Source organism: Nyctereutes procyonoides, unplaced genomic scaffold (genome assembly GCF_905146905.1).
Source record: "Nyctereutes procyonoides isolate TBG_1078 unplaced genomic scaffold, NYPRO_anot_genome, whole genome shotgun sequence".
In the NCBI taxonomy this organism is placed as follows: Eukaryota; Metazoa; Chordata; class Mammalia; order Carnivora; family Canidae; genus Nyctereutes; species Nyctereutes procyonoides.
This window is the reverse complement of record NW_026575020.1, coordinates 13,386,842-13,407,357: the sequence shown is the minus strand read 5'-3', so window position 1 is coordinate 13,407,357 and position 20,516 is coordinate 13,386,842. Positions and strand designations below refer to the sequence as shown.

The 20,516-nt window shown below is 48.4% G+C and overlaps 1 protein-coding gene across 1 annotated transcript; it reads right to left on the bottom strand.

The window, feature by feature from the left end:
- Positions 1–18,393: 18,393 nt before the first annotated feature.
- NOG (noggin) lies at positions 18,394–20,066 on the bottom strand. The gene has a single exon (XM_055330457.1). The coding sequence runs from the start codon at positions 19,824–19,826 to the stop codon at positions 19,098–19,100; it is 729 nt and encodes a 242-aa protein (XP_055186432.1). The 5' UTR covers positions 19,827–20,066; the 3' UTR covers positions 18,394–19,097.
- Positions 20,067–20,516: the final 450 nt, after the last annotated feature.

Genomic DNA, 20,516 nt, shown 5'->3' with positions numbered 1-20,516 from the left:
AGGAAGAGTCTAATTGCCCATTAGATACTACTTATATGTTCTTTATACAAACGAGGAAACAGGCATAGAGAAGATAACTCTCCTCCAGTGACCCATTATTTATCAGCAGTGAACCTCCAATGGTACTGCAGGTATCCTGGCTCCAGAGACCAGGATTGTAACCCCTAGACTCAGTGGGGTCATTGGCTATCATGGGAAGCACACTGAATTTAAAGTCAGACCAACCTGACTTCTGATGTCTATCTTATGGACATACTTTCTTATGGACCTGGGAAATCCATTTCCCCTCCAGAGCTTTGGTTTCCTTATCTGGGAACTGGAAATGATGATAATATTCACCCTGTAGGACCCTCATAGAATGACAAACACCATCCACATGGTTCCCTAGAGTTTTGCATGGTTCCGTAGATAGAGTAAGTTATACCTTTGACCATTATGGGCTCTTTACAGTTTAAAGAGCTTTTGCAAACATGACTATATGGGATTTGCTCAGAGGCCCAATGAGGTATACAGAAGAGAGATTTTTATCTCCCTTCAATAGATGAGGAAAAGTGAGCCAGAGAGGGAAAGAAGAGTGAAGGGAAGTATTTTAAATTCCCCATTGATTCAACAGATATCAGCTAAGCAGCTGTGCTATTCCAGTATCACATTATCTTGAGGGGTAGAAGGATTATCTTCATTTTTCTGAACGAGGAACTGTGGCTCCAGAAAACTATGTAACTTGCGCATGGTCATAGAGCCAATCATAAGCAGCACTGGGATATAAACCGAGGTATGTGTGGATCCTAGACATGCCCATGGTGGAGTGATTTGCCCCATGGCCACAAGACAGTAAGGGGCACAGCCAAAGAAGGCTCCAACCACAGCCTTCCAGGAACAGATCCAGTCCTCTGCCACCCCACCATGTGGGTTAAGTCTTCAAGTGAGTTGGATTCCAAATTCTAAGCAAGCATTGACTTATTTGGAGGTTAAAAAGCCAGGACCCTGGAGGCAGGAAATATCGCCTTCCTTGATTAAACGTGGGAAATCTTCCCATTATGGATAAGATTTGCTGTCTACAGGAAACCTTCTCAGACATAAACTGATCCTATCTTCTAGCCATAGTTTGGAGTGGCTTAACTAAAGAGATTTAAGAAGCAGACCCACCTACAAGATAATCAATGGAAAGGGATCACTGACTTTGGCAAGTGCAGTCTACCACAAAAGTCTGGGAGAATGATGGGTGTGGTTTTATGATAAGTGTAATCAGAGGGTCTACATGGATTCTGGAAAAGAGAGGGTGACCTGGAGCTGGAGAAATAGGATTCAAGTCTTGGTTTCTACACTGTTGGCTGAATCATCAAACTTCTTTGTGTCTAACCTACTTCATCTGTAAATTGAGGACAATAACTTTCTTTCTTTCTTTCTTTCTTTTTTCTTTTCTTTTCTTTTCTTTTCTTTTCTTTTCTTTTCTTTCTTTCTTTCCTACCACAGGATTGTTTGAGACTCTAAAGACATAATGGATGATTAAACTGTATTGTACAATATCTCTGATTTTCTCTAAGGAAAAGCCTTGGAGAATAGTAAAAAGAATTGGTGAGTGAGAATATTTCTCTGCATCACCAGCACAACTCAGAGGAGAGAAATACAGACTCTGATGATCAGACAACCTGGTCAGTAGAAAAGTGCAGTGTGTCCTGCCTGTGGTATGTTTCACCAGGTTCTACCTTATGAACGTGGTGACGGTGATGATGATGATGATGATGATGATGGCACCATGGTACTTTGCTGTTTACAGCACACTTCCACATATGGTTCTTATTTTCAATTCACTGAATTGATCATGCACTCCCTTAGTTTCTGAGCTTTGTACAATGTTGTTACTGCTGCCTGGAACATCTCTTCCCTCTCTTTGCCAGACCAACTGTCTATCCTTCAATATCATTGTAGATATCTCATTCTCAGAGAAATAATTCTTGACCCATTCTATTTCCACCGTGGGTAAAGAGGCTGTCTGAATGTTTTTTTCATCCCATGGTTCATGTTGTAATTGCCCATTATGTGTCTGTACTTTCCCATTCTCCTTCTATGAGACTGAATGTTGGCTCTTGTTCATCTTTGGACCCCCAGAGCCTAGAACAGGGTTAGGCACATGGACAGTGTTCAAAGGATATTGCCGTATGAGTGATTGGATGGACTTGAACTTAATGACAATTGAATGAGGAAGAGCTGGAAGGCATCTGAGAGGTGGTCCAAGCCAACTCTTCCTCTCAGATGATGGAACCAAAGTCTAAGAATTCGATAACAGTCCTGAGGGCATCTGCCTATTGCCTGCAGAGCCATGCTGGACACAGCCTTTTGATTGGTTCAATACTGTTCTTTTTGTTTGTTCTAAGTCTGTGGTCTCTATGCAATTTCAGAATGATGTTAGATATATAGGTACCTTAGTCTTGGACTGGGAATACTCCAGACGGTAGTCAAGATGATGTAATGGAAAGAATATTGCAGCTACCCTGACTTCTTTCCTCTTTACCCTCTATATCCAATCAATCGCCAAAACCTGTCACTTTTACCTCACAAGAAGTTCTTGCATCAATTCCTTCCTCTCCATCCATAATCATTCCATGACAAAAGACCACTCAATCCTGAGCCCAGACATTGCAAAATTTCACTAATTGATCCCTTCTTCTGATGTATCCTCTATGTAATATACATAACCCTTCAATGGTTTCACATGAATCTTTCAATGACTTTAATGGCCTTGGAGATAGAGTCTAAATTCCTGAACTTGGATTACAAGGTCTTCATTTCATAGCCCTTGACTTCCACCACAGTTGTTATTTTCCCACCTTTCCCAGGCTCATGTTCTATTACAGTAATCCTGAACCTTACAGAGTTGCCAGTTTGCACCAAGCTATTTCAGATCTCGTGCATGTGGTCATGCCACTCCACCTACCAGGAATGCTTCTTCTCTTCTCCTCTGCCTCCCCATTTTGCCTGATGCACTCTTATCCTTCAACTGGGCCCATCCTGGGCTGGACCAAGAGCTCACATAGCAATATTTGCTTACTTCAAGGTCAGAAACCAGTTCTGCTGCATCTATATAGCTCCAACACTCGGCTTAACAGGTGCTTAGCATATGTATGTTGAAGTAGACTTTATCTGGAGTTAAAAGAGGAGTTTTAATCTTACTAGCTGTGTGGACTTCAGTAGATATATGTTGTGTAACTACTACGTGTAGACATGATATAAGGTTTAATTTCCTCTACTGTGAAATGGAGGAGGAACATTAGAAGGAGGAAGTTACATAGTTTTTGAGGTCTCCTTAAATCCTAAATGACATAGTTCCCACATCAATTCCACTGGCATAATATTACACCATTGTAATATGGTGTAGTGAGTAAAATGGCAGCTTTGGGGCAGGTTCAGTTGTAGCATGGTGGTTAAGAAACTAGACTTGACATCTGATGAAGAGGTTGTGAACAACTGATTGGTGATTTTCTTACAGAATCAGTTTTTTCTACTCAAAAAATGGCAGTAATAATAAGGCTGTTTTGGGGCTGATGGGAGGATCAAGTGGGGTGATGTGTTGATATGGTTGTGAACCCTCATGCTCAGGGTAACTGGAAAGAATGGGTATTAGTGACCTGTCTCCCATAAGAGGGACTCAAATGAGCTGTAAGCTCCAACATCTAATAGGTGGTACAAGGTATGGATTCTGCTATCCCAGACTTATAGTGACTGGGCTTGAATTTTCCATCTAGGGAGCCCTCCAGCCCAGAAGGCTAGAAATAGCTAGCTGCCCTTAGTCATAGATACTACAGGGGCTGGAATCCCAAACTAGCCTTACCAGGGGCCATGCTTGGGGAAGGCCTGTCTGGCACAGCCAGGTGCTTGGGTTCCTTTGCTCTGTCTCCATGCTAGGCAGAGGGTTGTTTTGTTTGTTTCAAAGTGGAGGTTTTCTACCCAATTCCCCTTTGTCCTCTCCGTTGGGAACATGTTTATTGTCTATTGGGCAAGGCTAGCCTGGCCCTCCAAATGATAGCTTTGAGTTAGACGGACAGTCTTGATCAGCAGGATAGTGGGGTGGGGGAAAGAGCAAGGGTGCCACCTCTTCATTGCTGCTGGGATGTGTTGCCATGGATACTAAATGCAGGAAGCAGAAGAAGCAGAAGAAAAATAAAAGCTGAAGTATGTGTATATTTATGTGTTCGTGTGTGGCATGTATATGCCTGCGCTCTCCTATATGACAGCCAGAGGAGAAGGAAAGGTGGTCATTTCTGAGGAGGCCTGACATTTTAACGATTGGATTGAAATTGTCCAAGGTAGATTAACACTTCCATTCACCGTATTAGGTGGCCGCCTATGATGCTACATAGTCAGAACAGGCCTCAGAATCTTAGCCCCTGTCTCTCTTCTCATGTCTTACGTTTGCCTCAACCGCCCAGAGGCGACAGATAATGTGTCTCTTAAGTGCCCTATGCGGCAGGCACCGTGCTAGCCTCCTACACTCTTTTCTTGCTTTTATTCTGGCAATAACCCTGCAGGGCAGATGATGCTACTCCTATTATACAGATGTGGGAGGCGGGGTAGTTACAGAGGTTGAAGTTGAGAAGTCAGAATGTGGGATGCAAGGGGGGCTCAGTCGGTTAAGCATCTGCCTTCGGCTCAGGTCATGATCACAGGGTCCTGGGACCGAGCCCCATGTTGGGCTCCCTGCTCAGTGGGGTGTCTGCTTCTCCCTCTCCCTCTCTCTCTGCCTGCCACTCCCTCAGCTTGTATTCTTTCTCTTTCTCTTTCTCCATCAAATAACTAAATAAAATCTTTAGAAAAAAAGAGAGAGAGAGAAGTCAGAATGTCTGAGTGAACCCCGGACCTCCTTTTCCTATGGCTGCCATGTGTCTCAGCGCCCTCACATGTAAATGGCAGGACCTCCTCTGGGCCCTGTGAGGGGTCAGCTGAGGCTCACCGAATGCTCAGTGCAGTGCTCGGCACACGTAAGTGCCCCATGAATGATTGCGCCTATCACTGATTTTTCCCAAAACAGTTGAAAAGGAAGGAGCTTTTTTTTTTTTTGCATTTTTAAATTTTTATTCTTTTTGACACTGTTTGACATGTTTTATTTATTTATTTTTTTATTGGAGTTCAATTTGCCAACATATAGCATAACACCCAGTGCTCATCCCATCAAGTGCCCCCCTCAGTGCCCGCCACCCAGTCACCCCCACCCCCCACCCACCTCCCTTTCCACCACCCCTTATTCGTTTCCCATTTAGGAGTCTCTCCTGTTCTGTCTCCCTCTCTGATATTTCCCACTCATTTTTTCTCCTTTCCCCTTTATTCCCTTTCACTACTTTTTATATTCCCCAAATGAATGAGACCATATAATTTTTGTCCATCTCTGATTGACTTATTTCACTCAACATAATACCCTCCAGTTCCATCCACATCAGAGCAAATGGTGGGTATTTGTCATTTCTAATGGCTGAGTAATATTCCATTGTATACATATACCACATGGAAGGAGCTTTTAAAGTCTTTGTTATTCCACGTAGCTGCCATGGGATAATTGCTTGACACCAAACAGAAGGATAGCATGACCGGTTTGCCGCTGTCAAACGGCGGCAGGGAAGGACTGGACAGATTATGGCTAGGATCTCAGAGGGGCTTCCACTCCAGACCTCTCTCCCTCCGTAACTTGACCCCTTTTCACTCGCTATGTTCATCTGACTCAGATGCTGGTTTGACTTTCCCAGCCTGAGGAGGTCGTGCCTCTGGAGATACTTAGGGGTAGGAGTGGCAGTGGCCTGTCTCTGAGAGCCAGACTGGATTCTGGCCTCGCAGGGAGGAGTGGCTGATCCTGTGAACATGGCCCTTTCAATCCCCCCTCTCCAAGGGTTTTGGAGACTACAGAAGTGTTTCTCTAACATAGTGGGATAATGGGTCTAATTGGTACATTTTAAAATTAAGTGCTTCGTTTAGGAGCACACAGAAAATGTTTTTAAACATGATTTTAATCTTGGGAAGATGGTAACCGGGCATGTCATAGGTGTCACTAGAATCTAGTCCCAGCCCCAGTCAGTGCTTTGTGACTTTGGGCAAGTCTCCGCACATCTCTGGGCCCTTGTGTCCCTGCCTCTAATGTGAGAGGGCTGGAACTAATGGCAGTCATGTTGCTCTAATGTCCCTTCCATACTGGTCTTCTATGACTTTATCCCCAGTTTCTCCTAGTTTTCAACAGGCCACAATTCCTCATTGTTCCATCCTTCATCAAACCAGCTCCTCAGAAGACAGCAGTATCTACAGAAGACTATCCCTACTGCTTTTCACAGGGCTTTCCTATGAGATTCCCATGATCTATCATTTAGGGCTACCTTTCTCTGCTTTTCCTCTTTGTCTGGGTGAGGATAGCCTGAGTGTTCTTTGGAGAAGCACATATTATTAATGATAGTAACTTGTGTTTGCTCAAGGCTTGAGAGCTTGCACAGGCATTAATATTATCAGTCACAAAGCTGGGATGGGGTAGAGCAAAGAAAGAGCTTAGGTTCAACTTCAAAGTCTACACTTTTAACAACCCTGTATTACCTATGTTTTCAAAAGATCTACATAAGTTGAAGTTGGAATTAACCAGCACTCATTAAACAAATCAACAAGTTCTATTTGGATTTGATTTTTTTTTTTGGATTTGATTTAAAATGAAAAAAAGAAAAAAACAAAAACAGAGCCCCTTCTCATATCGTGTCACTCAGTTACTCATTCACCACATATTTATGAAATGCTTACTATGCATAAAGCACTATTTTGAATAATATGGTTGGAAATTAGACTCAAACACCATGGATGCCCTTGAGGGACTTTAAAATCTGGAGGTAGCCAGATATGGGTCCGTAGCAGTGAGTGCAATGTTGTGACACTGGCCTAATGTGATGAGCTGCTGAATGCAAGTCAGAAAGCACATGGGTTTTGGGGTTTGAATCCTGGTTTTGAGTCCTGGCTCTGCCACGAACTAATTAAGAGTCCTCGGGTAATTCAGCAAATCTCTCTGAACTTATCACATAGCAGTAGTAATACCATATAGGATTACTGTGGAAGTCGACATAATACAATGCATATAAAGGACCCGGGACAATGCCTGCCACATATGAGAACTTGATATCTATTATTTATTATTTATTATTATTATTAATCATCAGCACTGTGGGAGGACAAAGTATGGCTTGATTAATTCCACCCTGGCCAAGGGCTGAGGAGGTACCATGGGAGCTGCATGCTGGAGTATGAGTAGGTGTTCCCTAGGTGGAATCCTGGCTTGGGGTATTGGGGTAAGAGTGGGGAAAGGGGTATTTCAGGCAGAGCAAATGGTATAGGCAAAAGCATCAAAGGTCTAGCAGTTTTGGTAGCCATGAGTAAGTTGGTGTGGCTGGTTGGTGGGTGTGGGGTGGAGCAGAAAATGGTGTCAGATTACAGTAGAAGGTAATGGGTAATACAAAGGACCTTGGGTGCCATGCTAAGGAAAGTAACCGCGGTTCTATAGCAAAGGGGAGATACTGGAAGTGAGTAGGAAATAGGAGAGACATCTGGCCCAGGGCAAAGATCTGGGTGCTGGCCATACAGGTGTGATGTATCCCATTATGGGAATCCCAAACTGTCCTCTGAGGCAGAGGACATGGCAGGAGAGGAGACCTGACCAGAATCCTGGGTAGCATCAATCTCTAAAGGTCCAACCAGAGAGAGGAATCATACTGAGCATGTCCCCTGGGGATTCTAGGAGTCTGGAGCCACAGTGTGGGAAGAAGGAAAAAATCAGCAGAAGCCTGGGCCCTTGGGAAATCTGCCTTGGAATGTGGCATTTGGGGGAAGTTGTCTAACCTTGGGAGTGATAGGCATTTGGGCCCACAGATTAGTTACCAGCTGCCCCATACACCCATCAAAATTTCTCCATTAGTCTTGGTCTCTAACCTGAGATTTGGTATTGACTGGGTGGCTTATCCTCTCTGGGTCTCAATTTTTTCATGTTTTGTGGTGGTGGTCATGAGTGGGGTGGATGCCCTTTAAGGACCTTCACTGCTGACATTACCTATTGACTCTCTTGGGGACTTTGACCCCACTTGAGTATGCCTCTCTCATCGCCAGGTCTCTGCCCTTGAAGTGAGGTGAGAATGTGAGAATGACACCAGTGAAGATTGTTTCTGGGAGATAGTGACTTCTAGGTGATTCCTGGTTAAGGGCCAATAACTAAGATTGAGGAATTTCTAGAATTAGAACAAATTAGAGCTAATTTACCTGGGCTGGATTCCTGCCTCTGTTTATGTAAAACAAACTCCCTGGTTTTCCAATTTCCTTCCATCCTTATTTAACTTTTTTTTTTTTTCTCTCAGCTTTGCCTTTGATCATTGGTGTTCCCACTTCCGTCAACCCTTGGACCTATAATTTAAACAACAACAATGACAGCCAAAACCCAGAAATCAACTGGCACTCAATACAAAGGCTTTTCATTAGTGGAGAAAAAAAGAAGAATCCACTGGATATTTTCCTCCAGCTGTAGACCATGCAGGGATGAGGACCTGAGGAAATGGCAGGTCACTGCCTTTGGGTAGTGGGACATCCAGTTTCATCTCGACCTTGGGGGTATAGGATAGGCCTCGGAACTGGGAAGAAGAAAGCATGGTAGGCTGGGCTCCTATATCCCACCATATGGAACACATTGGAACATCCCAGCAGGCTGGTAAAGTAGATTATCATTATGTCCATTTTAAGTTTGTGGAAACGAAATCTCAGGGAGGCCACAGCTAATGGCTGTAGAGCCAGGGTTCAATCCCAGGCTGGTCCAGGGTGTCTATTCCCCACCCCACCCCCCCAAATATCAAATTCGTCTTTACCAGTAGAAAGGTTTTTTTCCTCCAGAGCAAATTATTCTTCAAGCCTCAGTTTTCTTATCTTTAAAATTATAATCAAAATTCTGGCTCTGAGCTCTTGTGTGGGTTTGAAAGAGATCATGAATGTGAAAGTGGGTTTTAAACTGGAAAGCATTAGACATGAGTTAGTCATTGTTTAATTTTATTATTCCCGAGGCAGGAAGGATCAAGTTTTAACAGTTCGGCAGATAAGGTAATCTCTCCCATTTTTAAGGATTTCAGATGTGGGGAAAGGTGAATCTTCTACCCAGCCTTGGAGAGTCTTTTCGGAATTTTCTCCATGGAGTGAGTCAACGCTATCTAGCCTCTGATGGGAAGGCTTCTCTGGGTGGTGGATTCTCTTTTACTGGGAGTTTCCTTAATTTGCTAAAAGAGTTTATCTGCAACTCAGCCACCCTTCCCCATTTACTTAAGTGGACAGGGATCTTTGGAGTTAGGAAACTGGGAGTCACTGTAATTCCCAGAATGATAGTCACTGTAGGGTCATCTGAATAGCCCTGGCTCCCTGCTCTGTATCCATAGTTGGGTACTTTTTTTTTTTCTTTTCTTTTTCTTTTTTTTTCTTTTTTTAAGACTTATTTATTTGAGAGAGAGACAGAGAGGGAGAGAGCAAGTGAGCCTGCCTATGGTGCGGGAGGAGGGGAAGGTAAGGGAGGATGGCAGAGAGAGAGAGAGGGAGGGAGAATCTCAAGCGGACTCCTGTTGAGCACCAAGCCTGATCTGGGGCTCCATCTCAAGACCCTGAAATCATGACCCAAGCTGAAATCAAGAGTTGGATGCTTAACAGCCTAAGCCACCTGGGCACCCCTCACATTTGGGTATATTCTTAAACGTTCCCTAGATTACTATTTCACAAGAGTTGGACTCTGTTCTTCACTATCCTCAGAGCCCCAGAGAGAATCTGGTTTATACTGGGAATCTGATCAATTAATATTTCTTCATTTCTTCACTATGTCAGTCATCCACCCTATACATATTGTCTAAATGTGTCCCAAACTGCATCAGTGCCCACAGACACCATGGTGAATAAAATGGAGAGAGGTGATAGTCCAGTGGAAGAGATAGAGGACACAAATATTAGAAAATTATAAATATCAATTACAAACTGTGGAGAAAAAGTCCTGAGAGCCCAGAGAGCGTGGGTCAGAGGGAATTTCCTGCTTTCCCTATGAAAGGAGACATGAAGCCAGTGTGGCCCTGGGTGTGCTGGTAGCAGAGAAGGCATCCCAGCCAGAAGGGATAGTATGTGCAAAGGCCCTGGAGCAGGTGGGGAGTTTGGTATATGAGAGAACCTGGGTGAGGCTGTGTGGCTTGAACCTGGAGGCAGGCAGAGAGAGGCCTTAGTCTGGTAAGGATTCTGGCCTTTATCCTCAGAGCCATGGGAAGCCATTGAGAAGTTTTATGCAGGGGAGTGACAAGACCACATGTGTGTCTTAAGGTCACTCAGGCTGCAGCGTGGAGAATGGATTGGAGCTGGGTGAGCATGGAATCAGGGAGACTGGTTGGGATTATAAATTCAGGGAGCACGAAACCCCTCTGCTTCTCCCAACAGCCTGCCAGAGAGCTAGTGCTGTTTGAATCCCGGCTCTACCACCAACTAGCTGTGCGATCTTGGGCGAGTCACTCAGACTTCCTGCTTTTATCAGTTTCTACGTCTGTAAAATCGGGAAGTACTATCTGCCTAGCTTGACTAATTTTGTTCCCTTAATCGAATAAATTAGACACCAGTCAGGAGTCCTTCACAACACAGGCTGGGAAGAGGCTGCCAAAACCAGTGACTGCGGGGCCTGTTTCACTTGGCAGGTGCAGACTAGTACTGTCTTCCCTATTCTTACTGGATGCACTCACTGAGCAGTCGGCAGATGTGCGGTTGGCTTCCTGAGTCCAATCCTAACCATAGAGAAACAGCAGCAGCTGGATATCCCATTACTGATGGCACCAGCTACTCCTGCCTCTACCATCTGGAATGAGCTCAGTGAGCATCCATCGTTTCTTCAGTTTCTGTGAGCTTCACTTTTCCTATCTGTAAAGCAAGCCTATATACAGTTATCACTCCGGTCAACATTTGTTAAGTAACACTATGGCTCATGCACTGTGCTTACTGTGCTAGTTTCTGGGGACGTAAGGCTGACCTCCTTCCTGCCCTTTGGTTTTCATATCTTATCATACTTAAAATTATGTACATGAAAATGCTTTTAAAATTCTGACACTGGGATGCCTCGGTGGCTCAGTCTGCCTTTGGCTCAAAGTGTAATCCCGGGGTCCTGGGATGGAGTCCCACATTGGGCTCCTTGTAGGGAGTCTGGTTCTCCCTCTGCCTGTGTCTCTTTGCCTCTCTGTCTGTGTCTCTCATGAATAAATAAATAAAATCTTGGGCAGCCCGGGTGGCTCAGCGGTTTAGCGCTGCCTTTAGCCCAGGGCGTGATCCTGGAGACCCGGGATCGAGTCCCGCATCAGACTCCCTGCATGGAGCCTGCTTCTCCCTCTGCCTGTGTCTCTGCCTCTGTGTGTGTGTGTGTCTCTTATGAATATGTAAATAAAATCTAAAAATAAATAAATAAATAAAATCTTTTAAAAAAGTAAAATTCTCACATTGTTTATACTTATAACAACTGTAAAGGGATGGTTGAATAGAAATCCAGAAAAGCTGCTTCTGGTGCCAGTTCTATTCCAAAGTAACTAGAACAGAGACAAGTCAATTGATGTTGATGAGCTTTAGTTTCTGCAGTCAAATGAAACAGTAAAGAAGTTTCAGGCCATCTTATTTTAAATGTTGTAATTCTATCATCTTTCCCTCAAAATCTGTATCCTCTTCCCAAATTCTGGATATGCTTTCCTTCGGGACTTCCTTTTTTTTTTATTTCAAAGAATCAAACTTGACTTTTTAATTTCAGTCCCCTTCTCATAGCTAACCCAGGTGTTCCAACCACAGATGGCCACAACAGTTCTGGTGGGTGATAGAAAGAGTGGAGCAGGCAATAGGGAGAGGTGAGGACCTTGGCAAAACAAAGGAGGTGTGTTCCATTGAAAGAAGACAGTTGTTTTTCTGCTTCCCAAATGATTGCTTTATAGAGGAATGCAGGCTGGATCTAACGTCTGTTTTCCTTGAACACATCTCTGGGTTTTGACCTCCTCTCTCCCTCCGTCCTGGTCACGCTGTCCTCTGGAACTAGATGGCAGTAGCAGTCTCCTCTGTGGCCTTCTGGGAGAAGAAGACTTATTTATTTGCCATAGTATTGTGTAAAAAAAAAAAAAAAAAAAAACAGCTTTTTTTTTTTTTTTTTTTTTTACACAACTCTAATCCAGAAGAATCGTCCCACCTCATTTTTAATTCAAGAACCTACAATGGCTCCCTGTTGACACCTAAGCCTGTCCATTTCCTTTTACCTAACATTGATTGAGTATACTTACTATGGCAAGCATGGCACTGTATGCTATGGAGACTAAAATAATAATAATAATAATAATAAATAACAGAGTTATGGTAAAAAAAAATCTGTCACTTGGGGCACCTGTATGGTTCAATCCTTTAAGTGTTTGTCTTCAGCTCAGGTCACGATTCAGGAGTCCCAGGATCAAGCCCCTCATTGGGCCCCCTGCTCATTGGGGAACCTGCTCCTTCCCCTGCTTATTCTCTCTCTCTCAAATAAATAAAATCTTTAAAAAACAATTATGTCACTTAAAAATTCTCATAGCCCAGGACAGAGTTTAACCTTTGTTTTACAGATCACATTCTCTGGTAAGAATGACATACTCTTCCCAGATAAAGAGCATGAAAACACATTTTCTGCACACAGCAGAGCCAGCCTTGACTCCTTCGTTAAGCCTGGCAGGTTGCAAATCTTCTTCCTCAAGAAGGTGCAACACTTAGGTCTTCATGTGATGAGGAGCACAGAGGAGGGGGTGGCTCAGTCCAGCCAGGGGGAGCCTTTATGGAGATGATCCGATGTCACTTTGAAATCACACAGGCCTGCATTTGAACCCAAGTGCTTCCCTTTAGCAGATGTGTATCCTTGGGTCAGTCATTCAACTTCTCTGAGCCCCATTTTTCTCACCTGTATAGTAGCAATGACATTCACTTCCCAGGGAGGCTAAAATGAGATGACAAATATGAAGAACCAGGCTGATAGTGTCACTCAAGGAGCCTTGGTGCCTTTCTTTGCCTTGGTCTCTCTCCCATGTCTCCCTGTATGCCTTTCTTCATGCAGTCCTCAAGTCCAAGTTCATCAGTATCCTTCTGGTCCGCTGGAGAGAATCTTACTGCTCCCCAAGCTTAGAGAGCTTGTTTATCCCCTCCCTCCCTCTCTGGCTCTCTCCCTGCCATCCACCCATCCATCCATGTATTTGTTCATTCAACTCCATTATGAACCAAAGTTTTTCCCAGGCTCCTCAGATTCCTCCCCCTTCTGGAAAAGCCTGGAACCTCTCTGTACCTGTCTGAGGGTAGTAGCCAAAGAAGATCTTTCATCTGAGCGTCCTCTTCTGTGTACAGACCCTCGCAGGCCTGAAACACCAGAGGTCTTTCTGACTTCTCTGTCGGCCCCCCACCCAATCAGTCACCAAGTCCTCTCCGGTCTTTTGGCAAATGATTTTTGTGTTCATTGGCATTGACCCTCCTCAAGTATCCACTGTTATTGATTCTTCCGGTTCGCAGCAAGGTCCTTATTAACTAACCTCTCAGCGGCCACTATCTTCTTTCTAATCCATCCTAGATACTGGCACTGAACTGAAATGGAAAGTTACTGTACCTTCCCATTTTTGTGTCCTGAGCATATAATATAGAGCCAATGCCTATAGAAAGTGCTGGCAGTAGAATCAAGATGGCCCCCGATTCTTTGCTCCTGCTCCCACTGAGCGGTGATGTCTAATTCCCTTTCTCTTCAATCTGGGCTGGTTTTAGAGACTTGCTAACCAACAGACTGTATGGAAACAAGGTTATGGGACTTTTAAGACAATGTCATTAGAAGCCTTGAAGCTTCTATCCAGGCCTCTTGGAATACTTTCTCTTAGAGTCATGAGCTACCATGTAGGAAGACTGACTATTCTAAAACCATCAGGCTATGGGAAAACCTAAGCTGCATGGAAAAGCCACTTGCAAGTGCTCTAGTCAGTAGGTCAGCTGAGCTCCCCAAATGGCCAGAAGCCATTTTGGGAAGTGGAAATCTCCAGTGCTCAGCTGACCTCGTGAGAATCAGAGATGAACTGCCCAGCTGAGCCCTTTCCAAATTCCGACACAGAATCACGAGCAAAACAAAATGGTTGTTCTAAGATTGTTAGTTTTGGTATAGCAAATAACAAATGCACTGATAGATAACTAAAACATGATCAAAATCATTGAATGAATGAAGGATTCATTGGCAGAAGGGTGTTGATGGTGTCACTGCCCTCTTCAGGAGCTCTTAGTGGCACCCTATTGCTGGAAAAATAATGTTTGGTGCCTTTAGTTGGTGTTCAAGGTCCTCCATAATTTGGCATCAACTTGCTTCTCAGACCTTCCCAGATACTTTTCCAACGCCATGTCTTTACTTATCTATACTGCTTTCCATCCAAATGTCCCTTCTACCCACATTCCCACTTCAGGATGTCAACATTTAATTTGTCCTTTGAGACTTTAGTCAGATACCTTCTCTGGCTGCCTAGTCTAGCAGTGAGCCGTCGCCTTTCTGTCCCTAGTTTGTTTGATGTTTTTCTAACTCTTCTTCCTTCAATTACCCTGTTCTTCATTTTTTACCTCCTCTGTGTGTGTGTGTGTGTGTGTGTGTGTGTGTGTGTGTAGGTGGAGGGGAGGCAGTGGGGCCCAGGCACATAAGGAGGCATACAAGCATGTTGTGTGTGGCCTACCAGGCATGAATCCCTACAGAGCTTGAGTTGGGACTTGCCAGCACATAATCTGGCACATTTTGTCTCCCATGCCAGGTGTTCAAGTGCTTGAAGGGAGGAAGGGTATTTAGAAGAAGCACAGGCTTTGGTGTCAGCTCAGATTTTAGATCATAATTGTGTCACTTACTGTGCGGCTTTGGGCAAGATGCATAAACTTTCTGAGCTCAGTTTCCTTATTTGGAAACTAGAGACTTAATTGAGAATGTGTATAAAGGCCCAGTCCCATGCTTGGCTCCTCACAGGCCATTTTAACAACTGCTTGCTGAGTAGACACAGCAGAACAGTCGATGGGTCTGCTTCCTGATGCTCAATTGTCATTATGTCAATTTTGGAGAGAACTCTCCCTCATCAAAAATAAATAAATTTCTTAAAGTCTAAAAAAAAAAATTAAAAAGGAGCAAAGAACAAAGAACAAGAGAAGAGTGAAAAGGCACAGCAGAGACCACCTGGCCAGCCCCAACTACATTAATCCGTGTGATCAGCCTGCCCTGCTAGGGTCTCAGTCTTCTCATCTGTAAATTGAGCGGTGGGCACTGGAATCTAAGCTCCCCTCCAGCGCTGACATTCCAAGAGCATTAAAGAAAAAGGATGAATCACCCCTTCAAAATACCAATAGGGGCTGGGCCCTCCCCCTGCTGTCCCCATCCAACACAGCTAAGAGCTCTTAATACACAGCCAGCTTCCTCCTGCAGCTGCCACCAAACTTCAACCCCCTTTCCCAGGGGTCTCAGAAGCAAGACTGATAATGGACCCCTGGCCTTCTCCATCTCAACAGGGAACCAGATCCTGTTCCCAGACTCTGGGGGCCAGAGGGCCCTCCCCTGAGGGTGCTGGCTTTCCGTGGACATTTGGCTCTGGTATACTTGTGCATGAAGTGTGGGGAGTGTTGGAAGAGCGGAAGGAAGGAATAAAGGGAAGAGTTGAAAATAGAAGGTTGATGATTGATTTCCTGCAATCGTGGCAGGAGGGCTGGAGCGGTGGAAACCTTGCCATTCTCTTCCAGGATTTCGAAAAAGTGGATGCGTCTGTTATCTGTAATAATGGTTCTAAACCAACCTCCATCCTGGGGAGGCACGGTTCCCCAGCAGCAGCTGCATAAATTCATGAGCACAGGCTGTCAAAGCCACAGAAGATACCAAGATCAATTTTCCTCCTTCCAGGAGATAGACACTAGGTGACCGCAGAGGACAGTTTTCTTGCCTCTCTGCCCAGAGCTCTCTACTCCTTTCCGCGTCGATGCTATTATTAGGATTATCAGCATTAATAATAATGGAGACGTAACCGGCTGTGCATTAGTCACAAGGTTCCAGGAGCCAGCACCTCCTTCCTTCTCTCCTGGGCCTGCCTGGGTGCCGCCGGGTCCTCTTCTCCGCGTCCGCAGGGGCTTGGGGCCTGCCCTTTGGTCTGTCTGCGCGGTGGTCTGTCTACCGGCCGGCACGTCTGCAGCAGCCCGGGTCCTCCTAGCTCACACCGGCTCCGGCTCTGAAAGCCGAGAAGCTCGCCGGCTGCGAGCGGGTTTTCCAAGTGGGCAGGGGTGGGGAGGAGGGGCGCGGGCGGGCGGGCGGGCGGGCGGAGGGAGGAGGGGGCGTCGCGGAGGGGAAGACCTCGCATTGTAATCCAATGACATTGCCAACGTGGGGGTGGGGGCGCTGGCCTCGGCGCGCTCTCCGAGTTTTGGCTGCCCGCCCAGCTGGGAATAACTCTCTCCGCATAATTCGCGTGTTTACCAGGCATGAAAATTCTTGCTTTCGGCTCCCCCCCCCACCCCCCCGCACGCCCCCTCCCCTTCCCCCTCCCCACCACCTCCGCCCTCCGCGAGTGAAACTCTGTCTAAAAAAATATTGGCCCGGGGCACAGAAAGTTTTGCATAAATTCATAAGTGATGAATGGCTGATTTTAACGTTATTTGGGTATTTGTCAGAACTTAACAAATATACATGGGGGCGGCGGTTCATAAACTTAAACATCTCAATATCCCCTTTCTTCTGGAAATAAATTACGTTTGTTTGCCGGGCTTGGAGTCTTAAGGTAGCCGACATTAGGAATATTTTAAAAGCCATCATCCATCGAGCATGTCTCCCAGGCGCCAGGAAGATTAAATGAAAGAATCATAAGATGGAGGTCTTTAACTTTTAATCCTTTTACAATGAAGCCTCAGATAGTCGCGGGGGCAGGGTGCCCTCTCTGGGGGGAATAATGCCGTTATTCCTCGGCTCTCAGTTAATGAATACCCTAACGTCTGTCCCACGGCTGACGGAGGCAGCGCCGGGGAGGGGGCTCCGGCTCCCGGGCCAGGCTATTGAAATGAGGAGCCACCGAGGCTGCGTCGGGAGGGAAGAAAGCGCCCGGCTGGAGGGACAGGGCGGGCGGGGCCGGGGGCACTGAGACTGCGCTGGGGACCCGGCGCAGGTTTGAAATGATTAGCATAGATTCGCCGGGACTCCGGCCCCGGCGTGGGGGTGGGGGTGGGGGGGGAGGGATGCCGCGAGGGAGGCGCGGGGAGGTGGCAGGGGGGTGGGGAGGGAGCGCAGGAGAGCGACTCCGGAGTCCAAGATAAATAAAGGGAGCGCGGAGCAGTGTCAGGAAGCCGGCCCACGTGGAGCCGCGCGGAGGGACGCACGCGAGTCGAGCGCCGGCCCCAAGAAGTTGGCTTTTCCAGGGGTGGGGTGACGGTGATGTTTTGCACGTCCCTTCAAGCGGCAGCCCACCTCCTGCCCCTCTCTAGCCCCAAAGCTCAGGGGTCCCGATTCTGAGTTCTCCTCCCTCCTCCCCACCCCCAAGTGGAGTCAGTGTCCAGAGCGGGGGGCGCACCCCATTCCCAAATGCAGATGTCCCCCCCCTCCCCGAAATCTTGACCCTCAGTGTCCTCCTTAGGTCCCGGGGCCGGGTGGGGGTGGGGGTGGGGGAGGCGAATGTCAAATCACCCAGCTATGCCAGCAATTCCGGCCGAGGGCCTGGGGTTTTGGGGGCTCCGACCTGCAAGATTCCGGAGCCTGAGTGTGTGGATTCCAAAGGACTGGATCCCATAGCTTGCATCACCGCAGCTTCCGGGCGTGCAAAGGGTTAACACCGGCTGGTTATTGATGGTGGGGGGGGGGGAGCGGTGTGAGGCGGGAGGGGTGACGGGACCTGGGTGGGCGCGCTCTGATCTCTCCCACCACCAACCCCCCCCCCATTCCTCGGGGGTCAAGTTTCAGCGGCACTCCGCCCCCAGGGTAGGTGTGAAAGACACGTGTCCCCATTGTGAAGGGCCTGTCAGGCAGGACAAAGCGGCCGCCCACCCTCCCCCCCGCCCCTCAGCCCAGCCTGGGGTCAGCTCCAGGGGGCCGGCTGGGTGTCGAGGTCAGGACGGGCCCGAGCTGTGGTGACATAGGGAGAAAAAGCTGGGACACTGGGCAGAGGCCACGTGATGCTCAAGTGAGGGGTTTGAGAATAACCCTCTCCCCCCACCCCCAGAAGGAAAAACTGAGCGGTCATCTCCATCACACCCCAAGAGGGGATGAGCCCCTTCTCCCAACAGGCGTAGTAAGCACAGCGGCACCCCTACCCACCCCCTCCAGCCCCCACACCCCCCATCAATCACCAACACAGAGAATCGCAGTGTGGAGCGCAGTCGATTTTAGTGGTTTTCTTTAATCCTGCTCTGCACTTCTTTCTCATTTACTACACGGGATATTATAAAGAATAAATAGCAGATACTCTTAATTTACAATGATTAGTCATTCCATTTGTTCTCTATATTTACAATAACTGTAAAATAACATTGAACTCTATAGCTTCTTCGAGGTCCAAGGAAAACCAAAACACTTTCCGAAGAATGGAAAATAGCTTTTTAAAAGTCCTTCTACAAAAGTTCTCCCCTCTCTTTGTACTTTAAGAAAAAAATAACTTTTCCCCCCTGCTTCGCCATGCGAAGGGCACTGGAATATAAATAGCAGGTTAACATTATTAGCGACAACCAGAATAAGTCTCTCTTTGCTCTGTTCTTTTTTTTTCCTTTTGCTTATTATTATTTTTTAAAAATACAGTAGAAGCCGGTAACTTTTAACGTATAATACTGACCTTTTAATAAGTAAATTAAAACTGGGACCGTATATACACACACATATACATTCCTACACAGTTAAACAGTGCATTACATGAACCAGAAAGCTAGGTCTCTGTAGCCAGAAAAAAAAAAAAAAAAAGTTCATTGGATCCCCCCCCTCCCCGCCTCGCGAGAGGGTGGTGGAACTGGTTGGAGACGGTGCGGAGGCGGGGGGTGGGGGGGGGCGTCGGTGGGGCTCCATCCATTGTCCGGGTGCGGGGAGGGGGCCCCGAGTTCTAGCAGGAGCACTTGCACTCGGAAATGATGGGGTACTGGATGGGAATCCAGCCGCAGCGCTGGCCCCCGCGCCGCTGACAGCGCCACCGCAGCACCGTGAGGTGCACGGACTTGGACGGCTTGCACACCATGCCCTCGGGCACCGAGCACGAGCGCTTGCTGAAGCAGCTGCCCACCTTCACGTAGCGCGGCCAGAAGCGGCTGCCCAGGTCGTTCCACGCGTACAACACCGGGCAGAAGGTCTGCGACCACAGCCACATCTGTAACTTCCTCCGCAGCTTCTTGCTCAGGCGCTGCTTCTTGCCCGGGGCCAAGCCCTCGGAGAACTCCAGCCCTTTGATCTCGCTCGGCATGGCCCCCGACGGCCGCTGCCGCAGCAGCTGGTCCAGCTCCGCCAGGTCCTCGGCGCCCCCGGCCGCGCCCGCGCCCGCGCCCCCGCCCGCGCCCGCGCCCGCGCCCGCGCCGGGCCGCTCCTCGGGGGGCGAGGTGGCCATGAAGCCCGGGTCGTAGTGGCCCCCGAGCAGCGAGCGCAGCAGCGTCTCGTTCAGGTCCTTCTCCTTGGGGTCAAAGATAGGGTCCGGGTGCTCGATGAGGTCCACCAGGGGCAGGTTGTCGCTGGGGGCCGGGCGGATGTGCAGGTAGTGCTGGCCGCCGGCCGGGGCCGCCCGCAGCCCCAGGACCACCACCAGGGCGTAGAGGGTGGCCCCCAGGCTGGGGCAGCGCTCCATGCCTCCGGCGCGCGCCCGCGTCCCCCGAGCACAGGGAGAGCACGCCGAGCGCTGCCGGCCTCCGCAGGCGGCTCACCCGAGGCTGGGCGGGCGCAGGGCCGGCAGCATGAGGCGCCGGCAGAGCCCTTCGCGCGGCGCCGGCTCCCACCGGGGCGGGAGGCGGCGCACGGTTGGCCGCGGCTCCTCCGCCGGGGCTACTGGGGCCGGCGGCCGCGGCGGGGCGTCCGCGGGGACTCCAGGGCGCCGGCGGGCGCGGGGGGCGCCGGCTCCTCGCTGCTCCCGGGCCGGCGGCGGCGGCGGCGGCGGCGGCGGCGGCGCGGGGCGCGGGGCGCGGGGCGCGGGGCGCGGGGCCGAGCCGCCCTCCCCTCCTCCTCCGCTCGCCGCGGTCGTCCCGCCGCCCGGGGCAGCGCCGCTGGCGCAGCGGGTCCGGGGCGCGTCCCTCCGCCTGCTCGGGGCTCCGCGGCCGGCTCTGCCCGGCGGACTCCGGCGGCGGCGGCGGCGGCGGCGGCGGCGGCGGCGGCGGCGGCGTCCGCGCACGTTGGCACCGGTTTGTCTGTCTCGCAGGGTCCAAGCCTTTAAATTTCCTGCACTTTCAGCTCCATCACCATGGAAACCACTGACTCTCTCGGCGTTGCCCCCTCCCCCTCCTTCCCCCCAAACAACAACCCCACCCCCCACTTCTCCACCCCC